At 47.7% G+C, this 27,390-nt stretch overlaps 1 protein-coding gene across 1 annotated transcript in view; it reads right to left on the bottom strand.

Annotated features, from left to right (window-relative positions):
- The window catches only part of Cabin1 (calcineurin binding protein 1), a 121,193-nt gene that overhangs the window by 60,383 nt on the left and 33,420 nt on the right, over nt 1-27,390 (bottom strand). The window contains exons 21-27 of the mRNA XM_028773981.1: nt 18,262-18,423; nt 16,837-17,043; nt 16,545-16,690; nt 12,610-12,871; nt 8,812-9,072; nt 7,011-7,162; nt 4,750-4,928 (exon numbers count right to left, since the gene is read on the bottom strand). Coding sequence (XP_028629814.1) covers nt 4,750-4,928; nt 7,011-7,162; nt 8,812-9,072; nt 12,610-12,871; nt 16,545-16,690; nt 16,837-17,043; nt 18,262-18,423 — 1,369 coding nt within the window. The remainder of the gene's footprint in view (nt 1-4,749; nt 4,929-7,010; nt 7,163-8,811; nt 9,073-12,609; nt 12,872-16,544; nt 16,691-16,836; nt 17,044-18,261; nt 18,424-27,390) is intronic.

Raw genomic sequence — 27,390 nt, 5'->3', positions numbered from 1 at the left:
CAGAGTGACAGTACTCATCCCAACCCACACACCCACAGAACCACCCACTGTCTCAAGGCACCACCTAGGGGCATGCAGGGTCAGGGCACTCAGCCCGGTGGCTCCTCCATGCCTAGCAAACAGCCAGAGCTGGTTAACTGCCACGTCAGCACTGGCCTGAGAGGGTCTCAGAAAGATGTCAGCTGACTGCCTGGAACAGCACGCTCCCCTGGGGCTCTCTCCCATTTTGGGCAGGTCTGTTTACAGGAATATGAAGCTCCTACAAAAACAGACCTGCCCTTCTCCCTTGGAGAGCAGGGTGAAGACCAGGTTCAGGACCAACTGAAGAGTCATTTGCTACTCCTGGCCCTTAGCAGTCAGGGCACTGTGAACTACATGGGTCCCAACTCAGAGCTCTGGCTACTGTGCACAAGCTGCAGTTTTTACACTTGTCCTCATAAAGGGAATTTGGTATTTTTAGAGTCTGTTGCCTTTTTCTTGTTTTAAGAATGAATGAACAAAGCAATGGCAGTACAGGCCTGAACTACCTGCCAGGCAAGGAGGCAGGAGGACAGGGGAGAGGCTACCACTGCCTCTGCATCAGGCCAGAACTGGGAAACGGGCAGTTGGCAGAAGCCAAGCACAGCACATCAAACACACATTCTTGAAATCACAGGACCGGCAGACATGAAGGTGCTCCTGGTCACAGGGGAAGCAGGGAGCCGGACTGAGGGCTGAGCATGCGGTCTGCACTGTTCCCTGAAGCGAGCCGTGACAGGTGCAAGCAGAGAGACAAAGCCTGGAGAACAGAGTGTGGTCAGGGTTAGGGGCAGCACGGGCAATATTGGTGAAGGCAGTGGAGGGTGAGCAGGTGAGCATGGAAACAAACAGCACACCACAGTGACAGGATGGTGGTGAGGGTGGATGGCCGTGAAGAGGGCATGCTACCCTAGCTTCCCTACCAAGCACCCTCTATGGCAGGGGCTGGGGGTCCATGGTGGCTCTGCCCATGCTGGTAGTGGGGCAGAGTGGGCATCCCCTGCAACCACAGACACCAGCTCCCAAGGCTCCAGCCGCTCTTGTCCCCTCTGCCAATACAGACCACAGAACTTGGCTAAACGTGGCCTTCTACCCCTAACCAAGCCAGGCCTCTAGGACATGCAATCTCACCTCTCCAGTGCTGACCTCTGCCTCGCCCCACTCCTCAGCTAAACAACTGCCTTGAGGGAGGCTACCTCTTCTAAGCTTACAGGGCTGCTCTATGCATCTGGCACAGTTCTACTAGAAGACCTGGATGGATTTGTTAAAGAATCCCAGACCATCCACAGGGCAAGCAAGCCCTCTGACCTCTGAGGCCCTTCCTGGCTTTGACATTCTCAAGTGGCATGGAGTGTGACAGGCAAACAGTAAGGCTCTTCATTCAATAACTATTGCTGTAGACATATCCTGAAAGTCAACTGACCAGACCAAACGAAGGCAAAAGCCATTTAGGAATGGCCTTATCCCAGGCACCCTTCATCGTGCCACCCTTCATCATGCCACCTTCAACCAGGGCAGAGACACAGAACTATCATCTGAACAATCAGCCTCATGACTGGCCTGGAAGAGACTCTCACCGCACTCTCTCTCAGCTCCGCCCCAACAAGCAGGACGCCTGTGCTCTCAGCTTCATTTTCTTATAGGGAAGTAAGGCCACTGTCAAGCTACGGTGGCTGCGAAGATGGAGACATGCTACCATCCTGCAGGCACCCGCCTGGAGCTTGGTACTGAGAACACACAGTGCTATGTGGAGAAGCCTAATTGTTCATGCATGTACACATGTGCACACACATGTACCAACTAGCATGTAGGGCAGAACAAGAGAGTCTGTCATTTAGCATGCACACACAGCAATGACTGGGAGCCCCCCTTAAAGGATACAGAATACATGACATGTCCTTCTCGTGTCACTTTGCTCCGAGACAGGGAGTCTCAATCTGAAGCACATGGGCCAGTTCCAGGAGATACACTGGAAGAAGGTGGTTGAGTCAGGAGAAGAGCTGCATCTACTGGACACTCCGTCTCAACTCTCCCCTTCCGCCTCAGTTTGGTCAGTCTAGGGTGGCCTTGTGACCTTGGTAAGAATAGCTGGATATGATGATGGCTGACTACTGAGGCCTCAAGGGCTAATCCCAAAGCTTTCACCAAGTGTGACAGCCTGCAAGAAGTGTTCACCCCTTCAGTGCATGCAGCACAGCTGCAAGTCAGCACAGGTCAGACAGTGAAGCTGGGTCTTATCTCAGGAAGGAGCTCCCTATATCCACCTGGTGACTCATTGGCAGGGCCTACGCATCTTCTGAGGCCATACTCTAGCTAGAAAATTTGGGTAAACACCAAGAATAATGACATACCCCAGGACCCGGGCTTCCACTCGATGAGTTTCTAGTTCATAGATGACCTGAAGAACTGCATCTAGAAGCGGCCAGGCTGTGCAAATCAATCAAGGCCCCTGTCTAAGGAAGCTCAGCATGTAATGGGTAGAGTCAGCTTGGAATTCAGAGGTCTCTCAACCCCAGGGCCTGTACTGCCTCTGCCCTTCCATCTGACCTCAACTCCCTAGGCGAAGTGGTATCAGGCTAGAAGCACCCTAGTTGCACTGGGAGGGTGCCTCTGACTTAAGTATTAGTACCCTGTCTTGAGTCAGCTCATGAAGCAAGAGTAAGTAGTGACTTCAGCTACCAGCAAATGCCTTCCTTACCTTGCAACCTGCTGACTTCTGCCTAAGGTCTGGCCCTTTCCCTAAGAACCAGAAATTGATAAAAAGGTTACCACAGCTGAAGAGTACAACTAATTTAGGGCTCTAATAAATTTAGGGCTCTAATCATTTTCCTGTTACAGATACTTCTCTAGGGCTGCAGAGGGTGAAGAGCCTGGGGTTCTCAAAATCTTGTGCTTTCCATGCACTGGGGCTGGACAAAAATGAGGTATGCAAATCCAGTGGCTCCACAGTTAACAGGAATTATTTTGGAACTACTGAAAGTATATCTGAACTTACTTGGTCTGCAAACTTCCAGAACAACTAACTGTTAGGTTAGCACCACACACTTACCTAGTTCCTGAACTCTGTAATGGTACCCTAATAACTCTAAGGTCACACATATGCAGCATGGCTTAGCAAGTCCATCAGGGCCAAGTGACACCATGGACTACTCTGAGGCACTCCTGCCTCCCTCCTTCCTGCTCCTAAAAGTATAATCAATCCTGTGAGTGGACAGCCACACCCATGGTACCTGCAGTCTGAGCTGGCTAGAGGGGCTGCAGAGCTGGTGCAGGCCGTCCCCAGGCCAGGAGCACAGGGTGGGTACATGTGAACCATGGTGTGGTGCTGATTCAGCACCAAGGGTATCAGCAGAACCTCACAGAGCGAGGGTCTACTTCTACTGTGTTTTCTCAGTGTCTTCAAAAGCCAATGGCTGGAACAGAGTGGTTCTCTCAAAGGATATGAGTTAAGCAGGGAAAGAGGCTCTTACATAGAGAGATCCCCTGAGCTGGAGACTTCAGGAGTCGGGGGTGGGTGGCTCCCCTCATTTCTGCTCTGGAGAGCTGTAAGCACAGGGACTTATCAAAGACACAACCCACTGGGAGGTGGTGGGGACACAGGACAGATACAAATCCTCAGTCTCTTCTTAACATATATGCTGTAGGCCCAAACCAAACCTAGATGGGTGCTCAATGCTCTGTTCTCCCAGGAGATCACTCAAACACCAGCCCCAGAGGAGCAGAGGGAGCCCTAGCCACTGTGCCATCCTTCCCTGGGGCTTTTCTGAAATGGATCTCAGCACAGCAAGCTTGAAACAGACGCCCATGCTCTCCAGGAATCTGTATACAGGGCAGACCTCCATGGAGTCAAGGGAGTGAGTGTAAGCCTGGACCCCTCTCCTCTCTATTAGACGTCAAAGTGAGAGCTACCACGGCACCCAGGGCACCCATCCTTCCCCTAAATCACCTGACATGGGAACAGCCCTGGTGCCAGTCCTACCTGGGCACCCAGCAGGGCCCCATCACCATCCTGGAAGGCAGAGCAACAGCCCAGATGACATGAGTGACATGGAGGGAGGGAGGGTGTCTTTCACTTCTCTCACCACCTCTCTAGGGTTCCACGTTAATGCCCCTCTAAGTCCACCAGCTTGCTTATCCCGAGTACGATGTCCCCAGCTTGTTACAGCACAGGTGAGAACATGGAGAGATTAAGCTACAGGCCAGCATGCAAGCCTCCTAATGGTAGTAAGGAGTATGATTCAACAGTCGCCACCTGCCTCATCCCACATGGAACAGCCTCTGGATGCCCAAGAGTGACAGATTTAGTATTAGGTAAGGCCTACCTACCAAAGACAGAGCGTGACAATGTGCTGTAGACAGGCGTAGGCCACGAGGAGCTGACAGTGGCAAGAATCACTCCAGGCAGCCTACAGGGCTTTCAAATGTCATTCAAAGGTGTCAGCATCCCCATTTTGCAGGTAGGAAAAGGCAATCTCAAAAGGAAGCTGCCTCCGCCAGACCTGCTCTTCCCCCGCCTCCCAAGTGGGCGAGTGGGCAGATGGCGACCTGAGCATGTCTCGGAAGCACAAGCACTGTGAATCCATGAGGTAAATGAACAGCCGCAACATTGCCCGTGGCACCCCAGACCCAGCACCCCCCTCGCCAAAACAAGGCGACAAATGAAGTCGCTCAAGCACCCTCCCCACAGCTGGTGTGCCGCCCTTGGCACAGTAGGGAGAACAGGGACTATACCGTCCGGCGCCGCCTGCTGATGGGGTTTTTTACATTTGACGTAATCGTGGTCAATCGGAGTGGCTGTGTAAGGTGGGGATGTCAGACCTGGGCCAGAGGAGGAGGGAAGGGAGGCTCCGGGGCCCGGCAGTGTCCCAGCTGAAGAGTGGGAGTCCTCATCCACCAGGCAGGCCTTCTCCCTGTAGGGACAAAGCTACACGTCAATGTCCTGTCCACACTATGAGGAAAGGAACATTCCTATGGGCCAGCACCCTTCCTGGTGGCTGCTGCTCCACCTTCTTTGAGTGGTTCCTGTCTCACATGGCTAATGCACTAGGGAGGAAGGCTGTCCCCCATTGTCACTCTCATAGCTCCAGTCTCTAAATGGATGCCGTCCAACATTTCTGGCCAGGGTCTAACAGAATCTGGTTTCAGGCTCAGGAAATCTTGCAGGGGTAGTGGCAAGCATTTCTTCAGCATGCACACCAAGTCAGAGCCTTTCTGCAAGATAGCTCAACATAGCCAGTCCTCGACAAATGGGCATCCTAAAAAAGTACACACTACTGCAGGCTTACACACATAGACACTAGTGCAGGCTTACACACGTACACACTAGTGCAGGCTTACACATGTACAACTCTGGTAATGGGGTGGGTGGGGGGAAGTAGAACTATCCTTCATGTTCCTGGAAATCGTAACATAAAACACAGGTTATCCACAGTCTGCAGCAAAGGGCATGAGGCAGGGAAAAGAGCTAAACAGGTCAGCACAGATGAAGCGTGTACATTAAAACACCTTCAGTTGTTCTTTGTTGAAGTTTGAGAAAGGAAAAACAAACAAACAAAACAAAACAGGAAAGTCCCCCATAAACCTCCACAACTGCCAGGAGGAGAGAGATGGAGAAGAAACAGCCCTGCCACTTGAGTCAGGGGCAGAGAAAGCAGGGACATCCAACAATGGAGTAAGGCAGATAGCACATGGCCTCGGGCAAGGAAGCATGCTAACACTCTGGCCAGTCAGCATTTGAAATAAAAAGGGACACTGAGTTGCTCTTTTCACAGTTCTAACACACAAAGCAAGCACCCTGTACCGAGGGGCTCCTCCAGAAGCAGCTGTGTCTTGCTCAGGTTTTTTGTTTTGTTTTGATTTGATTTTTAATTAAGAAATCTAGCAGGGGGGTGGGGGTGGGAGTGGGGACCACAGTGGCAAAACACTTGCCTAGCATACACAGGCTCCTGGGTTCAATCCTTTAGTACCACAAAAGCAAAATAAATCAGCAATTGCATGTGTGCAAATAACTACATACAAATACACACACACACACACACACACACAAAACTATCTGAGAAATTAAACTGAATAAAGGGCAATTCTGGTGACAAGAGATCTGTCACAATTTAAGTCTAAGTATGTATGTCTGATTTCCTTAATTACAATGTATTCACATGTTACTTATATAAGTCACGTTTTTCAGGGCAGAATAACAATCAGTAAAAACTTCCCTTACCCTGGAAACCTCTTACACTAGAAAACACCTCTGTCTAACTGCCAAGCACACTATACATACCAACCTAAGTCACCAGCACCCAGGCGCTCGCTCATCTCTCTCACAGCAGAGACAACACTGCTGTGCAGAGCTGAGCACTGCTATTGGAGGAGCAGATTACATGACCAGCTGCAGCCATGAGCAGACAGTTCTCGGGACAGGGCCTAGAGCAGCCTTCACTTTTGGGTTCTGCAGAATCCCCTTAGCCATGTGGGGCCTCAGACAGGAGAAGTCGAATCCAGCATCAGGGTAGAAACAACAAAGAAAAATGTGTCTGACTGGGACCCAAAGACAACTTATGTCAGGGGACAAGGAATCAGTCCTCAAGCAACTGAGGAGATGGTGCCAGAGTCCTGCTTCCTGAGAACAGAGGCCTGTTCACCCTGGCACCGGAGGAAGAGCCTCATTGGTGCTCCAGAGACAGGCCAGAAACTGGACCTCAGAAGTCACCCAGTTGGAGTCTTGGGTAAGAGGAAATAGGATAACTTAATCTGTTAGCATGTTCTGCACAGGACAAGGCTTTGTTCCACCAGAGCAGGAGGGAAGACACTGGCTTCTCCCCAGGACTCACCCCAATGCCACAGAGTTGAGGGTAACAACAGACACCCTCCCACAAATTCAACAGAAGTAGCTCAGCTCCACAGAGACTCTGAGTTCCAGTTTATCCAGTAGGCCTCCTCTGAACACTACCCAACCGCGAAATGAGCCACCCAGGGTCCTGTAAGCTGGTACTCACTTTTCTGAAGCTTTGGGTGTATTCTTCTCCTCGCCCCTGGCAAAAGGTCCTTCTGCTGCCTCCTTCATAAAGCTGACCAGGACCTCTGCACCAACCCCAGAGTCAGGTTTGCCCAGGAGCTTCAGGATGGACGCATGGAGCCGGAAGTATACCTAGAAAAATACCTCTGGCATAATAAAACAGCCTTCTCCAATGTAAGACCTGTTCCACGGTGAAGCAGTCATACTGGAGGCAGGCTGCTGCCCCAGGAGACAAGCTACCACACATTGCCTGTCCTTTTTAGCTTTTAACACCCTGGCACAAATAAGCACTGAAAATTAAAATGGATACTGTCAGCATTCTAAGTTAAACATGTACCCAGTCATCCAAGCACATGACGGGAGGATAATGAGAGTGATGGCCAGTGAGCAAGGCCCCAAGATCTGATGTAGTCCAGACTAGACTCAATCTTGCTATTCAGCTGAGGATGGTCTGGACCTCTTGACCCGTCTCAACTTCCTAAGTACAGTAATTTTTTGTTTACAAGGTTGGCAAGTCTTAAAAGGAGGCTCTTAAAAGGGCTAGAGAACCAACGTGCTCACGGGTATTATTCTCTAGAGTTTCTGGATGCCATGGTCAAAATTGTAGAGAGTCTACAATGGCATCTTTGAACTTCAGCCCCTGGAAGCACTCCTGAGAGCTCCCTGATGCAAGACTAGTACTTCATACTATCCCTGTAAAGCCACACCAGAGGCCAAGCCCACAAAAAGGCTTTTCAGGTAAGCAAGTGCTCGAGCAACTGGGAGGCATGGGGCAGGCAGCAGAGGTTACCATACTTCCTACTACATCGTGCCCAAGGAAAGTGTGAGCTACAGAAGCCTGTGTTCCTACCAACCAGTAATAGCAAAACACCTAGACCTTCAGGAGCAGAGCCTGACTATTTAGTCAGATTACAGGGTATGGGAGACCAGGGTCACTGGGGACTTTCATGTCTTATATTCTTGGGAATTTTATGACTCTCTTAAAACAAACAAACAAATGAATACATTTAATCGAGGGCAGAGGGGACAAAACCAAAAACCTGTGCCCTAGAAGCAGGAAAATAACAAGAAGCAGATGCTGCCTAGATTCCAAGTGCTTACTAGTCGTATGGGACTGGCTGAGGGCCAGCACTTTGAGGCCTCTGCAAAGATAAAGTGATCAGGGTCTCTGGATGCTTTGAACTCTAGGCTGAGTGGAGCAGCCCTGGATTCCCGCTCATGTTCCTTGCTTGCTCACCTCTAAGAGTGCTGGTCAGGACTGCTGTGAACAACAGCAGCCGTCATCACACGTACTCCAGAGCCCATAAAAGTGAATCCCGACAATAAACCACTGCTCTAGCTGGGAGCAACAGTGGAAAAAACAAAACACAACATAGCGTTTTGTTATCAAGAGCAGCCCACTTTTGCCCTGGCCTAACCCACTAAGCTGGGAGGCACCTAGGATCAAGAGTGACCACCCTTCTGCCAGCCCACAGGTCTCAATGGCTGTGCGGCTCTGGATGCTGCACTGTAGTAGCCCTGAGAGCAGGTATGCTGCAGAGGAAGGCTGCTTCCTCTGAGAAATGAAAACAAAATGCCTATTCTCTCCAAAAGGACAGCAAGCACTCTTAGGGAAAGACAGCCCAGGCTGCCTTCATCTAGGTGAACATGAAGCTGCTGAGCACAGATATGTTACCAGTGGGGTTGCAAGGGAATCACTGGGACTGTGAGCTCCAGCCCCAGGGAGACAGAGCAGGCAGATCCTCCTGCCCCAACATCCTACCCTGGACCTGCAGGGTTACCTCCAGGGCTTCCATGGCCAGCTCAGGCGGGTTGTGGTAGTGGATCTTCTTAGGGTACCGGGCAGCCTCCTCGTGTAAGTAGTGGCCAGCCTGACGGTAGTGCAGCAGGTACACAGTCGGTGGCTGCTGCTGCTTCTCAGCCACCTTGCCCAGCATGTAGTGAATGAGCCATTCCTCCTCATCACCGTCACCCTCACAGTGGGCCGCAGACGTGAAACAGTGCCTGGCTGTCTCCAGCATGCTGTCTCGCCTATCCTCCATCTATAACAAGATCACAAGCATGTAGGCCAGCCTGGGGTGCAATGTCTGCACCTGCCCAGTGGTCGTGGTTTTCTTAGATGAAGCTAGCTGACTTGTTCCCAGACTTACGTTCCTCTCAGTGAACCTGAGACCCTGAACTGTCCACCATTTCACAGTTGTAGAAATGAGATATGGAGCTTGGGAGTCCCTTAAAAGCACGCAAGGTGCAGAGCTGGACTTAAGAGTCAGGCCACTTCTCATGAACTCAGTGGTCCTTTCTTCTAGGCTCTTTCTGTAGCACCTTAACAGTCTGAGGGCATGAAGTTCCCATTGATCTCATTCTAGGGTTCCCAACTATAACCTGCGTGGCTGCGGTAAGGGCTGGTGTTCCTCAGCCACACAGGTTACAGCTGGAGGGAGGTTAAGGAGGAAGAAGGTGCCTACAACTCTGCCTCATTGGTCTCAAAAAAAAAAAAAAAATCAGCATCCTTTACAGCATAAGCCTCCACTGCAGGAGAGAATACCTTGCTCCCACACTCTCAGTGGGACATGCATGCAGAGGGATTCTATCACACTGCCTCTAAAACAAGGCCTTGCAGCCAATCTGTTTAAGGAAAAGGCAGCTGCTTAAATGTGGTTCTTCTGCTTGCACTGCTTAATAGCTGTGTGGCCCTGCCATTGTCCCTAGTTTTGCTAAGTTCAGCAGGAACAATATCCCATTGAGGAAGAAGAGGGACTCTGTGTCCAGAAGCTCTGCTGTATAACTCCATTCTGGCTTGTCATCCTTTCAACAGAGGACTCCTTTACTCATGGCCCTTCAGTCTCCCGTGTATTGGGAGTCTGTGCTGGGGCATCATAACTGACATCTCCCAGTGCTGCTTGGGAGAAGGAATTGGTTGTTTTCATATGTAGCATGAAGCACAGAAAGAACATCAAGTCATCTCCTCCAAGTCACTTGGTTAGGAAGTTCAGGTCCCCAATTCTTTCTCCATGACTTAAAACCAACATCACAGGGAATAGCTCCACTTCCCCACACACTGCCTCTGGCAAGTCTGCAGGCAAAAGCTAACGACTATAGCAGCTCAGATATGCCAAACAGGTGCTACAGCCAAGGTTTCAGACATGGTAAGAAAACACAGCTCAGGCAACCAAGGGGACTGCATTCTAGAAGCTGCCTCCCAGGGGATGGAAGGCGCCCAGGGAACACAGGGCAGCCCTGCAGGGCAATATGCACCTCAGATATTGAGACCAAATCTCTCCCTTCCTCCAGGCCAGGGGATGTCAAGTCTGCCCCTACCTGCAGGAGCTGGACAAATAAAGTTCTACCTGGAGGATAATTGTGTCCCTAGTGCTCCAAGGCCACCCAATGAGTCCCGTTCAACAGCAGTAAGGGGTTTCTGTATAGTCAGCTACAACAAAGTTGAGTTCCCATTTAAAAGGGTTGTATTTGAGCCGTAGAACGCAACCTGAGTAGAGACAACAACACAGGCTGAGGGGAAAGGGAAGCCGGACACTGCGTTTACAACAACGACATCTAGGATGAAGAAAAAGCCCCTATAGGCAAATCCTCCTAGATTGTTCTAAATGTACACACCATTTGTGTGTAAAAAGGCTTTGTTTCCTTTTACAGTCTGGAAAGATATAAATTGAATAACAACTTCTTTAAAAAGGTGATGCTTAGGTGAGAGGCATGCAGGCGCTTCTCCACTGTTGTCAGGACGAGGCCCTGTGCAGCACTTGATAGCTGCCTTCTGTTAGCAGTGGCTGGAACCCCTAAGACCACTTCTCACATATATTCTCTGCTTCTGGGCTCAAGCCTATCCCTATGATGTCACATCTAAACTACTGGAGAAAAAAAAATCAATTTAAAAAACTAATAAGAGCAAAGATAATAACCACCCGTGCTTGCTGAAGCACAGCTTCTGTTGAGGTCCCTGGTATGCCCTCTTAACAAGCTCCACACTCAGCCAAGAGACCCAGCCAGGTATGGAGCCACTACCCTCCCTTACCTGTAGAGTTCATACAGTCTGCACACTGAGGAAGGACAACATGGGGACCAAATTGCTGAGAGTCTAGAAGCCAGACAAGCTCCTAAACTGAGGGCCGTGGTGCCCCAAGAACAGAGGAGGATAGCAACAGTACTGTGTGAGGCCTCACACAACAGCAGGGAAGCCCAGGGTTGTGCTGTCCCAGGCAAGTGTGCAAACGCTGAGCCTTTGTGCTCCAGAACTGAGAGGTAGCACAGTTGACCACTGCCTGCCAACGGAACACCCCTGAAACGCAGAGAGGGTCCAAAGCCTCCTGGGGGAAGGGAGGCAGCTCCCAAGTAGCTTAGGAAAAGCAGCTTTCTAAATGCAATGCTGCAAAGGTGAAAGGTGTTTGTTACATAACCATACAACTGATAGAAAGCTGAGTTCTCCAAGAGTCAACGTAAGCTCTGTTCACCAAAGAAGAGCACATTCTTGGAACTGTCAAAGTTCAGAAGGCATTTTTTTCATGACTAGTTTTTTCATAAGGCCCAATGCCTTCTTTTATTCACTATTTATCACAGTAACTCAGTCCTCATTAAGTAGGTTCACGTCGTGACTCTCTCGGGGCTGAGGCCCTCAAACAGTAGCCTTGTGTTCAGGGTAGACTGTTAGGGATGCGACTCAGACTATAAACCTGGCAACCTCTAGTGGAGAAGTCCGCTGCTGCATTCTTCCTCATCCTTCCAGTGTCATCTGACAGGACAGAGGCTCTGTGAGCCAGTGTCTTACTCTGCAGGGTCCTGGAGGCAGTAGGGACCTCGGCACAATGTCAGCTCCCCCTCAAGGCGACAGCGCTTTCAGAGGAGGGCGGTGGCGTGAGTGCCAAGGGTCTCCTTCAGCCCTCCAGTATAAGAACAGCATTGGCATCATCACGCCTGGGGTTTTCATCACAGATGATCAGTGCAAAACCTGAAACCAAGTACTGTGTACCTGACTGGTCAGCTCCTCAACACCTTCTTCCTCAGAGATCTTTCTGAGCTACAGCATCTTACTGCCCTGCTGGCCTGAATGGCACGGGGATGCAGCTCTGCAGCAGTCTGTGCTCACCAGGCCAGATACCGGGTCTGATCTCCAGCACCCTTCACTCCCTGCTAAGAAATCTGCAAATATGACAGCATGATTCCTTCACTCACTTCTGAAGGAACCAGTGGTGCTCTGCGGAGCAGTGCTGTAGGTCAGACCTGCACTCTGCCTGAGAGGAACGCCACACGCAGCAACTGAAAACCCTATGCCAGGCCAAGCATGTTACCATGGCCCCCAAGTCCTTCTCTGGAAACAGGGAAGAGGTGCCTACTTCAGACAGCCTACATCCCTTCTCCACTACTCAACTCTGTTCAAACTGATGACCAGTCAGTCAGGTCACAATAGTCTACCTCTGAAATTGTCCACGGACTAGGTGCTCAAAGACCAAGAAACAAAACTACTACTGGGGAACAGCTGGCATGGGAGTGTAAGAACAGAGAGCAGCAGGGACCTAGGCCAGTCAGCGAGACAGACAGTGGCAGGCCCTCTGCAGCACCCTTCTTACCTGTTGCACAAGCTCAGGGGGCAGCTCGGCCCTCCACTGCTTCAGTTGACGGGAAGCAAACGAGTGTAAGGCATAGGACATGGTGCCATACTCAATCCACAAGGACAAATTAGAGCTGTCAATCTCAAGGGCCCTCCGGAAGCAGTTCAGAACAGGTGTGGCGTGTTTCCAGATGGGTCCATCACTCTTCAGCTCATTGGAGTTCAGCTTGTCCTGAATTCGGCTGGCCCGGGCCAGAGCCATGCCTGCCCAGGAATCAAACCTAGGGTAGTGAAAAGAGCACCAGCTACAAACATGACTGTCCTGACGAAATGGCAGGCACTGCAGCCTGACCGTCGGCAGGCACTGTTCCCGTTCCGCTTCCGTACAATGACTCAAATCCCAGTGTGGCTACTGCACACAGCCAGCCAGGATCACGACCTAGGACAGCTGTGTCACAGCCTTGACCCCGTGCATACACGAGGACGAGGTATGTGTGATTAGAGACAGAACGTTTCTTCTGTCTCTCAGCATTTTCAAGCATTCAATGACTGCTCTTATAGACAGGCTTTGGGGAGGTTTCCCCAGCATTAAAGGGCTGCCCACAGTATTGCTCTGGTATAAAGGAACAGGACACTACACAAGGCTTTTACAAGGGGGAGCCAACTAAGACAACCAAGAGACTTCAGTGTCCTTTCTGTCTCTTGAGGCTCAGATAGTCACCAAGCAAGAGCTCAAGAACAGAGCACCGTGGGGCCCAGGCAACCAGTTTACTCCTATTGTTTCTGGGATGCTAGTCTCTCACCTCAGAGCCCAGTGACAAAGAACAAGCTGACAGGTGATGGCTGGGCACTGATGGCTCTGAGATCACCTGAGAGAAGCTGAGGCAGAAACACAAGATTCCTGGAAACGATACGGAGCTGTGGAGATAGCACACCAGGACCAAGGTAATTCCAGAGCTCAAGGAGAGCTGTTTTCTCAGTGTGAGTCAGAAAACAGAAAATTCGGCAAGCAAAAAGGCTAATGCTGCCCTTCCCACACACCATCAGTTCAGCCCACCACACACTAAAGTTAGCTGGCATGCGGAACTGTCTGATCATCCCAGGAAATGGCAAAGGCAGAAGAAGCCAGGGAGCTCAGAGGTGATTTCACTACCCTCCAAACAAACACAGATGACACCGTGTAAGACAGGAGCAGGAGAGACACCAAAGATGCAGTGGTGCAGAGGACAGCCATGGAAGAGGTTTCTCAGGGTAGCCCTTCTTCCTTAGGAGCCTGGGGCCCATAGCCCCCAGTTCTTCCCAGCTTTGTCAGGTTACTCTGGAGAAGGGCGGGGGTGGGGGGTTGGTTAAGGGGAAGATTCTTCTTTACCAGGGCCAATTTCACAACAGGGACGTCTTTTCAATATTCAACAATCCTGGGAGAAGCTGTCCTTGCCCTGAGGAAAGGAACCATCTGACTGGGCCTATGTGGCTGCATGAGAAGAACCACATCCTCCACACACAGTAACCACAGCAGAAAAGCATCACTGTGAAAGCTAAGAAGCAGGCTGGAGAGATGCTCAGCAATGAGGAGCACTGGCTGCTCCTCCAGAGAGCCCAGGCTTGGCTCACAGCACCACACAGCAGCCCAGAGTCATCGGTAAGTCCATTTCCAGGGAGCTGATTCTCTCTTTTGGCCTCCAAATGTACCAGGCACACACATGATGCACATAAGACACCCATATACATTAAGAACAAATAACAACAAAAACCCACAGGGGAAACCTACTGAGTGACACCCTCCTGATGTAAGTGTCTAATCCAGGTACATCACCACACAACCCATATTCTAGGAGTATAGGCCTGCAGGGATACCTGTGGCCCAGTAACAATGTGAGCCCAGGAGGAAAAAGTCCCCACAGTCCACATTCTGGGCTCTTACTTGTGCAGAGCAGGTTCAGTCCTGGTACTGGGCTCAGAGCTATTTCCAGAGCAGAAGTGCTGAGCTCAACGAGGTCTTAGCTCCACCTCCATCCCAAAATGCCAATCTAATTTGCATTTGTACCACTTGCAGTTCAGCAAAAAGCAGGAAAGTGAAGGAAAGTTGCCAGCACTATCCTCAAAGGGACCCTAACAGTGCAATGAGGACCCTACTGTCCACCCAGCCATCTATCACAGGTCTCATCCCTATCAAAAGGCTTCAAGGAAGAAGAAAAAAAAAAGAAAGGAAGGAAAGAAGACAGGAGGGAGGGAGGGAAGAAGATGGAAGGGAAGGAAGGAAGGAAGGAAGGAAGAAAGGAAGGAAGATGGAAGGGAGAGAAGGAGGGAGGGAGAGAGGGAGGGAGGGAGGGAGGGAAGAAAGAGGAAAGAAAAAACCTTATATTTTAGCTAGTACTAAGGACCAGATCGAGCCCAAGTCTCCACTGGTATCTGGAATGAGACCTAACATCAAGGTGACAAAACCCTTTCTACACTGGGGCCCATCCTCAGAGGAGATATCTCAGCATCCAGTGGGCTGGATTTAATAGGCTAATATATCCTCTAAACAGGTGATAGCAGTTGTTCTCAACCTGTAGGTCGTGACCCCTTTGGGGTTGCATATCAGATATTTACATTACAACTCAAAACAGTAGCAAAACTCTAGTTATGAAGTAGTAATGAAATAATTGTATGGTTGGGGTCAACAGAGCATGAGGAACTGTACTAAAGGGTCACAGCATGAGGAAGGGTGAGGACCACTGGACTAGAGGGAGGTCTAGTTGAGCCTTCAGGACTCTTACTCCACTGACTGGACTGTGAGGTTTCAATGCTCTCCCTTTTCAGATGGGGAAGTGGGTGACCCACATGTCATACAGCACAAGCTCAGCCAGTGTAACTGTGGGTTATGCTATCACACTGACAAGCAACTTCAAAGACACGCAGGGCTTTAAGCACATGGCTCCCTGCCAGGAGGGAAAGGGCTGAACAAAGGGGGCCTCTGAGGACCTTTCATCCAGGTCACATCTTACAGACTGGATCTCTTTTCAGGTCCCAGCCCCCTCTTCCCTTGCCCCAGGTAGGATTGTAGAAAGGTTAATTCTAGCGTTTCCTGAGGCAGGGCAGGTCTGTGCTCACCCATGGTCCAAGGGCAGCCACCATGGTATCCCTAAGTACTTCTGGAGAGTTTGTCTGTAGTGTTATACCTCCAGACATAGGCTAGCTACAGGGGTAACACCATGTTGACCACACCCAAAGCCTACTTTTCCAAACAGTCCCTTCAGTCAAGTGTGCTGAGTTTCGGGAGAACAGCAGAGCCTTCCAGAGTGCTGAGTTCTGAAAGTGTTCCATCTTAGGAGGAAGCTCAACAGTGTTCTGCAGAGGAAGCACGGAGCTTCTCCACACAGCACCCGGACAGACCAATGATGGGACATCACAGCAAAGGAAACCACCTCAGGCTCCAGCTTGTCTAGTACGACCCTTGCATTATATAGGTTACTTTACAATGTAGTTTGCAGGTATGTATGTATCTATGTACAGCATGTATGTGCCTGGGGCCCACGGAGACCAGAAAACAGTGTTAGATCCTACAAAGGAAATTACAGTGGCCATGTGGGTTCTCTTAACCACTGAGCCATCTCTCGCCCCAAATCCTCCCTCTTAACCCCCACAAGCAATCCTAATTAAGGAGCCTGTGGTATTTATCCAAAAACACACATTGGTTGCCCTGGTGCCTGCTACCAGGAAAAGAAGCAACAACAATATGGTCCTTGTCCTGCACATCAGAACCCAAAACACCATCTTCTCCTTTCACTGACACCAACACGCCTCCCAGAGGACTTTGGAAAAGAAGCCTTCGCCCTCACTCAAGAATTCGAAACCATTTTGCCATTTTTCCCTTAGCTTGCTACAGACAAGGAAACTTAACCGGCTCACTGGAGAACTGACTGAACTAGCCAGAGTCAGAAGGCCTCCGTGTGGCCCTCACCACACACCCACCTGTTAGGGCAGATGCAAATATCATGCATGTAGAACTTGATGGCTTTAGACTGCTCTTTGTTCTTGAAATGGTAGTCAGCCAGGAGGTAGTAGAGCTCGTTCAACACCGGAGGTGTGGGGTCTGCACCTTCAGGGAGGCAGGGCACCTGGCGTCAGAGAAGGCAAGTTTAGGAGAGGGGGTGGAGTCAAGTGTGCAGTCACCTAAGTAACCTGTCAGCTCCTCTTCTGAGCAGACAGCAGTGTGTGAGGGGAAGCCCCATCACCCCACCATCCCGTTTTCCCTGAGGCCCACCTCAGCTGAGGTTCCCTCAATGTAGGCAGAGACTTTGTCCATGCTCAGAGCTGGCTTCTCTGTGCGGGGCACGATGGTAGCAATTCTTTTCAACAGGTTTGCCAAGTCAGCAGAAACAGTGCTTGTCTTGTAGCTATCAAATTCAGGGAGGGTCTTGGGCTTAAAATACTCAAACATAAACAGGGCATCCTCCCATATAAGATCCACCTTGAAAACAAACAGATGCAGACTCATAGTACATGCCAGGTTAAGGAAAAGGCAAAGCTCTCTGCCATGTGATGTGGTCACAGCATGCTGCAGAAGACAGAGCATCTTCCCTATTCTGCTTCTCTGCAAAGGAGGGCGAAAGCCTCCTTTCCAGCTGCCTAAAATGCCAAAGTGTTTGGGTTTTTGCGTTGACATACCATCATTTATCTTAGGGTTAATTTCCGAAGGCTCAAGCTCCCTGAGGCTATCACTGCACAAAATTATATGACTAATGTTAAAGCTGTGACTCTTATTATGTACTACGTGTAGAATGCATACAGAAACATTCCCTCCTTGACGGAGTGACAGGTGACAGGTACCCGTCATGGATGCTGGACACAAAACTCAGGGCCTCTGTGGGAGCAGCAAGTGTTCTTAACTGTTCACCACCATCAACTCACCTCACACACAGATCTCACGTAGTCCAGGCTGACTGTGACCTCACTCTGACGTTCTAATGACCCTGCCTCCACCTCCCAGGGGTGTGCTCCACAACACCTGGCTCTGTGTGACGATAGCAATAAGCTAGGGACTCATCCATGCCGGGCAAGCACTCTACAAACTGAACTATACTGCTAGCCTAAGAAAAGACTTTTAGGACTCACGCCTGGCCGGGACTAGTCTCTAAAAAACCAAATGTTAGAAACTAAAGGTTATAATCTGAGAAACCATGCAACTTGGTCAGGTGTGTGTGTGTGTGTTGATGATGGTGGTGGTGGTGGTGGTGGTGGTGGTGGTGGTGGTGGTGGTGGTGGTGATGTTCCAATCATAACTGGGAAGCTGAGGCTCCACAGACCTAGGCCATAGTGATGTGCCATCCTAAGGGGCCTACACTTTAGGGGACAGAATATCTAAGACTGGAGAAAGGCTCATGGTATTAGCCATGACATAATATAACCAATGGTACTCTGGGAAAAAAAATCAAAAAGAAAAATATCTATGGAATTATGCAAGTAACCCAAACTGCAAATAAGCCTATGAACAACTGGCATGTCATGCTGCATTTTGAATCAATTATGGGTTATATCTTCTAAGAAAGCCCCTTTCTTCTGATCATCAGACCTTATCTGCTCCAGGTACAGGCTGTAGTGGGACTGTACAGGGCAGCAAATCCTCTCAGGAGTTCCTGTTTTCCAACGCTGCCCCTGCCCAGGACTGGGCTAGCAGGTTCACCCTCACCTGCTGGGCTGAGTGCTCCTCCAGATACCTGGCCTTGCTCTTCTTGCTGGGGAAGCTGTACAGACAATAGAAACACTGCTCCAAAGCCGTCTCCAGCTCCTCCTTGTAGGGGTGAGTGTCTTCAGAGGCAGATGCAGCAAGCTCCTTTTGGAGAACTTGTACCTGTGGCAAGTGGAAAGACATGCCTGAGGAAACAGATCTACAGGCTCAGTCTACCTGTCAAAGCAAGACCCCAGGGAGACCATCATTTCATCGACTGAACTTTACCCTGAGGAGGCAATATCTGGGGTCCTTGTGTGGCCAGATTCCAAAGGTCCTGCTTCCTAGAAAGGACTTGATATCCCTAACAGAACTGCTCTGGCTGGATCTGGCAGTAGGATCCTCTGAAGCGTGTGCCCCACCTGACTTTGGCACAATCTAGCCAGCATTAACACTACCACAGGATCCTCTAGGTAACATCTTCATCCATGGACTAAGTGTGTATTTAGTGAGCAGTGGCTTTTCCTAGGCACAGTTTGACACAGAACATTCAAAAGTTCAGATTCCAATGGAGGAAATGGTGCTAAATACGTACAAACAAATAACTCTAAGTCCCACTAGGGCTGAGGAAAATCTCCCAACAAACGATCTGAGAACCAGAGGAGATATAACAATACAGCAAACCAGTTATATCTCTAGATATGTTATGCCTGTATTTATACCCAGCTACTCATAAATACACATTCTTTTCAAGCATCCATGTCTTTGCCAAACTAAATCCATCTGTTTATTTAGGTATTTACTTAATTATTTGCACACTTACTTTTGTTTGTAGCGAGCACTTTCCCTACTCAGCCACTTTCTAAGCTCCAAGCTCCCTAGCCTCCCTCCCCTCCCCAAGTCTCTCTGTGTCTCCCTGGAACTTCTCTGTAAACCAGGCTGGCCTCTAACTCACCGAGGTCTGCTTGTGTCTGCCTCTGAGTGGTAGGATTAAAGGTGTATATGCCTTTTTTTTTTTAACTTAAAAGGAGGGAAAAAGCATAAACCAACTTAGCAATGAAAAACGGGGAAACTGCTTGAAGCCTAACAAGAGAACACCTCTATTCCAGAATGTGTGACTTGCAGGGAAAAAAAATCTATAAATCAACAAATAATCAGAGTTAGCAGTCGCTAATATGTACAGACAGAAGGAGGATTTGGGGCTAGGAGAGGGGAATCACACACGCCTGCCCACGGGTCACGTTGACAGTGTGTCAGTGTTTGTGTGAGTTAAGAACAGTGTACTGGAAGTTAGGGGTAGAGGTGAGAGTGGGGTGGAGCGGGCTGGGAGCTGAAGATCAAACTACACTGTATGAAATCTTCAAAGAATAAAAATGATATTAAAAAATAACAGCATTTATATTTTAAATGCTGAAATAAATAAAAAGAAAAACTATTTTGTAGTTAGTTAGACACAAAGCTGAAATCCCAGCTACCTGGGAGACTTGAAAAAGAGAGCTCAAAGTTCAAGGTCTGCCTAGTTAAGTTGCCAGTCTGGGAAACGCAAAGAAATCCTGACTCAAATAAAAACAAACAAGGCCGGTTACACCTCACTGGTACAGTGCATGCCTAAAATGTACAAGACCCTGTGTTCATCTCTAATACCATCTCAAAATCCAAACTATTTCACAATACCAAAAACAAAAAAACAAAACAAACAAAACAAACAAACAAACAAACAAAACGGGAAATTCAGCTTTAACCTCCACAAGTTCTGTTGCCTTTGTACTATTTGAGAGTATGAGTAGTTGCACAGAGACCCTCTTCCCACAAACCCTCTCTTCTTTACAGGAAAAAAGTGTGACCATCCTGTGACCAGGTACTGACAGAGAGAAAAAAAGAGATAACTATAAAGAGAGAAAAGAAAGGGGGAAATAAAGGTATCCAGAGACTATAATCATTAACACAGAAATTCATCAAGTCCACAACCCAGTACAACTAACCAAATAGTAATTAAGAGGCTATTTCTAAGAGAGATTTCTTTTTAAAATGTTCTAATATGTCTGCAAAACAAGATAGAAAAAAACTAATATAAGTATATACTTGCAATAAGAAGTTTTTTAGATACCCAGGGTTGGAAGTATGGGCCACTTGCAGACCACATGCCTGGCACATACAAGGCCCAGAACCACACATAAAAACTTAGTCTTCAAACAAAATGCACATAACTGAAATAAGAAATGGGGAACTTAGCCTTCCGGTTTGGGCCTGAGCACTGAGCAGATCCCGGGCAGCTGCTCTCCACCCAATCTCACAAATCCCAGAGGAAGCGGGCCTCCCAGGAGCTCTAACCTGGGCAGTATCTTAGGTAAGGAGACAGCAACACCCACCTCAAACATGGAATAACTGAGACCCACTGGGACCCAGGAATTCACTCCTGGTGTGGAGCACTGGTTCCTTCCGGTCTGCGCCCGAGCACTGAGCAGACCTTGGGCCCCAGCTCTAACCCCAGTAGTAACACCCACCCCACACAGTTCTGAAACAACCAAGATAATAGGAAAGACAGGCTCCAGTACGAGACAGGGCAGGTAGCACTAAGGAGATCCAGATGGCGAAAGGCAAGCATAAGAACATAAGCATCAACAACCCAGGGTACTTGGCATCATTAGAACCTAGTTCTCTGCTGGCGAGGGTGTGGAGAAAGAGGAACACTCCTCCATTGTTGGTGGGACTGCAAGATGGTGCAACCACTTTGGAAATCAGTCTGGCGGTTCCTCAGAAAATTGGACATAGCATTACCCGAGGATCCAGCTATACCACTCCTAGGCATATACCCAGAAGATGCTCGAACATATAACAAGGACATATGCTCAACTATGTTCATAGCAGCCTTATTTATAATAGCCAGGAGCTGGAAAGAACCCAGATGTCCTTCAACTGAGGAATGGATTCAAAAAATGTGGTATATTTACACAATGGAGTATTACTCAGCTATTAAAAACAATGAATTCGAGAGGTTCCTAGGTAAATGGATGGAACTAGAAATTATCATCCTGAGTGAGGTAAGCCAATCACAAAAGAAGACACATGGTATTCACTCACTGATTATTGGATATTAGCCTAGAACCTTGAAATGCCCAAGATGCAACTCACAGGCCACATGAAGCCCATAAAGAAGGAAGACCAAGTGAGGGTGATTCGGTCCTTCTTAGAAGGAGCAACAAAATACTCAAGGGAGCAAATATGGAGACAAAGTGAGGGACAGAAACTGAAGGAGGGGCCGTCTCAAGACCACCCCACCTGAGTATCTATCCCATGTGCAATCACCAAAGGTAGATGCTGATGTGGAAGACAGGAAGTGCATGCTGATAAGAGCCTGATATGGATATCTCCTCAGAGGCCTTCAAGAGTCAGACATATTCAGAGGCAGATGCTCACAACTATCCATTGAACTGATCATGGGGTTCTCAATAGAGGAGTTAGAGTGAAGACTGAAGGAGCTGAAAGGGTTTGTGGCACCATGAGGAGAGCAACAATACCAACCAACCACAGCTCCCAGGGTCTAAACCACCAGCCTGGGAGCACTTAGGGGGGGATCCAGGGCTTCAGCTGAATATGTAAAAGTGGAGGGCCCTGCTGGGCATAGGTGGAAGAAGAGAACCTTGACCTCATGAAGGCTGGATGCCCCAGGGGGTGGGAATTTTGAGGGTGGGGAGGTGGGAGTGGGGGGGTGTAGATAGAGGATACATCCACAGAGAAGAAGGAGGAGGGGCGAGGGGATTGGGGGTTCCGAGGGGGTGGTGGGGGATGGGGTAAGGGGACAACATAGGAAATGTAAATAAATCATCCAATAAAAAAAAAAAAAAAAAGAAAAAAAAATCACAAAAAAAAAAAAAGAACCTAGTTCTCCCACACAAGAAAGTCCTGAATTCCCCATATCACCAGGAAAGCAAGACTCAGATTTAAAATCACTTCTAATGATGATGATAGAGGACTTTAAGAAGGACATAAATAACACTCTCAAAGAATATGAGGAGAACACAGGTAAACAGGTAGAAGCCCTTAAACAGGAACATAAAAATCCCTTAAAGAATTACAAGAGAACACAACCAAACAGGTGAAGGAATTGAACAAAAGCATCCAGGACATAAAAATGGAAGTAGAAACAATAAAGAAATCACAAAGGGAGACTACCCTAGAGATAGAAAACCTAAGAAAGAAATCAGGAGTCATAGATACAAGCATCACCAACAGAATACAAGAGATAGAAGAGAGAATCTCAGGTGTAGAAGATACCATAGAAAATATTGACACAACTGTCCAAGAAAACGCAAAATGCAAAAAGTTCTTAACACAAAACATCCAGGAAATCCAGGACACAATGAGATGACCAAACCTAAGGATAATAGGTATAGATGAGAGTGAAGATTCCCAACTTAAAGGGCCAATAAACATCTTCAACAAAATTATAGAAGAAAACTTCCCTAACCTAAAGAACAAGATGCCCATAAACATACAAGAAGCCTACAGAACATCAAATAGACTAGACCAGAAAAGAAATATCTCCTGTCACATAATAATCAAAACACCAAATGTACAAAACAAAGAAAGATATTAAACGCAGTAAGGGGAAAAGGCCAAATAACATATAAAGGTAGACCTATTAGAATTACACCAGACTTCTCACCAGATACTATAAAAGCGAGAAGATCCTGGACAGATGTCATACAGACCCTAAGAGAACAAAAATGCCAGCCCAGGCTACTATACCCAGCAAAACTCTCAATTACCATAGATGGAGAAACCAAGATATTCCATGACAAGTCCAAATTTACACAATATCTTTCCACAAACCCAGCATTACAAAGGATATTAGTGGGAAAGCTCCAATACAAGGAGGGAAATTATACCCTATAAAGATCAAGAAAGTAATCCTCTTCCAACAAATCCAAAAGAAGAGAGCCACACAAAGATAATTCCACCTCTAATAACAAAAATAACAGGAAGCAACAATCACTGTTCCTTAATACCTCTTAACATCAATGGACTCAATTCCCCAATAAAAAGACATAGGCTAACGGACTGGATACGTAAACAGGACCCAGCATTTTGCTGCATACAGGAAACCCACCTCAGTGACAAAGACAGATACTACCTTAGAGTAAAAGGCTAGAAAACAATTTTTCAAGCAAATGGTCCTAAGAAACAAGCTGGAGTAGCCATTCTAAAACCTCCAGCCTGAGAACACAAAGAGAAGCACTCATGGCTCCACCTGTATAGGTAGTTGAAGGTGGCCTTGTCAGGCATCAGTGGAAGTAGAGGGCCTTGGTGCCTGAAAGTTTGGATTCCCTAGTGTTGGGGAATTCGAGAGCAGGGAGGTGGGGACGGGAGGATGGTGGGAGCACACCCTCATAGAAACTCCCAGAATTACATGGATTAGATATGATACAGGCCACCAAAAGACTAGATTCCAGAATTCAAACAAAAAATATCTTGATACTAAAATTTGTTTTGAGAATTGTATATTGCTGAATACACAGCCTTGGTGTATCTACTCATCAAGCAGGCTGAGTAGACTGCTCGAACCTCTGATGTTCTGGAATTTCAGTTGGATGCAGTAAAGAAACAGACGTCAGAGGCTTATTAATTTACTCTCCCCCTACCCCTCTTCTAATATCTCAACGCCTGTAATCAGCTTAAAGAAGTTAATGAAGAGTCGGCGCCCCTATTCCCTCCCCTATTCCCTGGGCTTGGGAACTAAGGTGGTTAATACTGGGCTGTCTTTCTAGGGAAAAGTAGTGGTTTTGTTGGAACAGGGAGGAATAGCTAGGATTTATTGCATAGGCATAACCTATTGGTAGAAATCTGTATAATTGTTATTAAGCTCAAGTTATAATTTCTTAAATGGTACAAAATTTACTTTGATTTCAAATTTAAGGTTTTCATTGGTACGAGTTTCTTATTGATATAAAAGTGAGATTAATATTGTTACTGTCATAGGCATTGTGCCTATATAACACATTTAGGAATACAAGGCTTAGACCCAGTCCTTCTTTAACTCTTTTAACTGATTCAAGATGGTTAGCCTGTGAGTTAAGGGCCTATAGCAAATTCATGGCTCTGAGTTTATTGTTAGGGTGTTTTCTTTATTTTATTTAGAAATAGCTGAGAGGCGTTAACAGACAACAGTCCAGATTGCCTTACATGGATAGTTGGTTTTCAAAATGTCAGAAGTCCACAGAATTGACATTACAAACATTTCTGCATTAATGTTCATTTTTATTAGAGACCTGTCTGCTCCTGACAGCTTCCTGTCTTGGATTAAGAAGAAACTGAGCATCTTTGGAGTTACTCCAGTTGTGGTGAGACAGCCACTAGGCAAGAATTGCCTCTTTTCATCTACAGACTATTTACTGTCCAGAAAAGGGCACACTTGCGGAATAGTGGACTGATTATATCTGCCAAGACAGAGTAATCAGCCCTTAATAATTCTGCATCACTAGGTCTGTCAGAAGACCCTGGGCCAGAAGACTGAAGATCAGATGCTCCAACATTTTGTAGTACAGGGACTGTCCAAGTGTTCAGTGGTCTCTATAAATTGGCTAAGTTTTAGAAGCCATGCTTTGTGCTTCCCATCATTTCAGTTAATTCAGTGATTCTGGATTTCTGACAGGGTTGAAGACTTATAGTCTCATAGCCAATCCTGGCTATTTACTTTGAGAGAAAAGACTTGAGAGGATGGTTTTCAGCTGACATTCATTCTAAAGCCAAGAAAACAGCCAGGTTCAGAACTAAATCTTTTAGTTAGGAGAGATGACAGGTTCTGGTTAGTCAACAAAATGATGGACTGAGTATTAGGTCTTTCTTGTACCTCACTGATACAAATTGGTATAGTTATGCTCTAATTGTATTTTGAGAGAAATGCTTTATTTTAACAGGAAGGGCAATATGTATGAGGAGCTAAGGTGGGAGGAGTAAGGAGAGGAGGAGGAGCTAAGAGCTGGGGGGGGGCAGGAGGGGAACATGGAGGCAGATGTTCTCATGTCTCCACCAGTCAAAGGTAGTTGGTATACCTAGGCTGGGTATTGGGTTACACTTCTGATTATATGGGCATCTTGTTATTGAGCATTATCAAACTTATAAAGCCTTTGATTAACATTTTTTAAAAAGTTCCTAATTAAAAAAAAAAAAGGATGAGGAGGGAGGGTGATGGAATACATGTGAGAGGAAATCAGATGAGGAAACTCGCTGGAGGAAGAAAGGGAAGGGGCAGAGGGAAACAAATCAGAACTCTAATGACACATGGATGAGGATGCTATAATAAAACCCAGTACTTTATATGTTAACTTAAAATACTAATAAAGAAAAAAAAAGCAAGAAGGTGGAGGGGGAATAGGATAGGGGGTTTCTGGGGGAGGGGTGGGGAAAAGGAATGACATCTGAAATGTAAATAAATAAAATATCCAATAAAAAAAAGAAATGGGAACATATAAGACTGAAATAAATGGAAAGATATACTATTCTTGACTAAGGAGTTGAATTTGGACACTTCTCTCCCGTATCTATAAGACCACTGATTCCAATCAAAGTTCCAGAGAGGGTGCAGTTTCTCACAATTTTATGCACTTGTCTTACAATGTTATGGAAGGAGGAGCTAAGCATATCCAAAAGAATATGATGGGGAAAAAGGTAAGGACGTGAATCCTAATAGTTACCTGACTATCTATGGCACCAGCACAGGAGTAGACAGGCTGCTTACATCAGTAAAGACAGTGCCTAATGATAACCCCTGTGTACCCATGAGAGATGAAGGAGCCTTAGGTTCAGTAGGAAAATTCCTTAATAATGAGCTCAAACCAACTGGCCTTCCATATAGAATGTGAAGCTGGACCTGCCTTGTCTTGTAAACAAACATCGGCATGGAATGAAGAATGCATGTAACAAGCCAGGAGAAATCAAGGACCAAGGAACATAAAAAGGTATAGGCATAGAGGAAGCCCCAAGTGAGGAAAGCCCCAGTGAATGTGTATTTTGATGTGGGCATCGCCAGTTGAAGGTGCCAAGGCCAACTGACCCATGGGACACTAGCAAAGCCATTACCCATATGGGCCAGGCTCAAGGGTAATAGAAGGCTTTCCTCTGGTACAGCTTCCTCCCCTGGGTGTTTCCAGCCTGAGACTAATGATCTACAGAGACCTACTATCAAACTAGCTATTCCCCTCACCGCGCTGGGTCTAACAGACATGCTGAAGGTCCAGGTTGGTGGCAGGGTAGCAGAGAGACAGTTAAGAGGACTCTTATCTGGTCCCACTTCACTGTCTTTCTTTATTCCCTCATAGTCCCTATTCAGAATTCCAGAACCCAAGCTGCACAGGACGTGGCAAAAAAAAGTACCCAACCTCACTAATGATTGTAAAGCATTACCAAGAATAAAGATCAATGGAACTCCTCTTGGAGTAAAGAGGCATAGCACATGAGAAGGACACCACTTGAGCACTTACACAGTATGCTGGCTAGTTTTATGTCAACTTAACACAAGCTAGAATAATCACAAAGGAAGGAGCCTCAATTGAGAAGATGTCTCCATACAATCCAGCTGCAGGGCATTTTCTTGGTGAGTGACTAATGTAGGAGGGCTCAGCCTATTGTGGGAGGGGCCATGGCTGAGCTGGTGGTCCTGAGTCTATAAGGCAGCAGGCTGAGCAAGCCATGAGGAGCAAGCCAGTGAGCAGCACTCCATCCATGGCTTCTGCCATCAGCTCCTGTCCCCAGGTTCCTGCCCTGTGTGAGTTCCTGTCCTGACTTTCCTCCTCAGTGTCCCTTTGGTCATGGTGTCTCATCAAAGCATTAGGAACTCTAAGACACGCAGGTTCTGGGGATCTGAACTCTGGTCCTCATCCTCACGCAGCAAGCACTGAGCCGTCTTCCCAGCTTCTCTTCGTGAGAAAGCTGCCTTGAGACCTCCTAGGAGCTGAGAGTGTCTCTGCACTCTGGCAGAGCAATGAAGCTACAGGCTTTGCAAATCATCAACCCTACGCATACAGAACCTTTGTACACCGTCTCCTGTGATGTGCTAAACCTGCCTGTCAACTTGACTATCTCTAGAGTCAACTAAAACCCACACTTCTGGGCTCTCCTGTGATGATGGGTTTTCTGGGCTCTCCTGTGATG

This window comes from Grammomys surdaster, unplaced genomic scaffold (genome assembly GCF_004785775.1).
Source record: "Grammomys surdaster isolate TR1022 unplaced genomic scaffold, NIH_TR_1.0 237, whole genome shotgun sequence".
NCBI classification, from domain to species: Eukaryota; Metazoa; Chordata; class Mammalia; order Rodentia; family Muridae; genus Grammomys; species Grammomys surdaster.
This window is presented reverse-complemented; position numbering and strand designations above follow the sequence as displayed.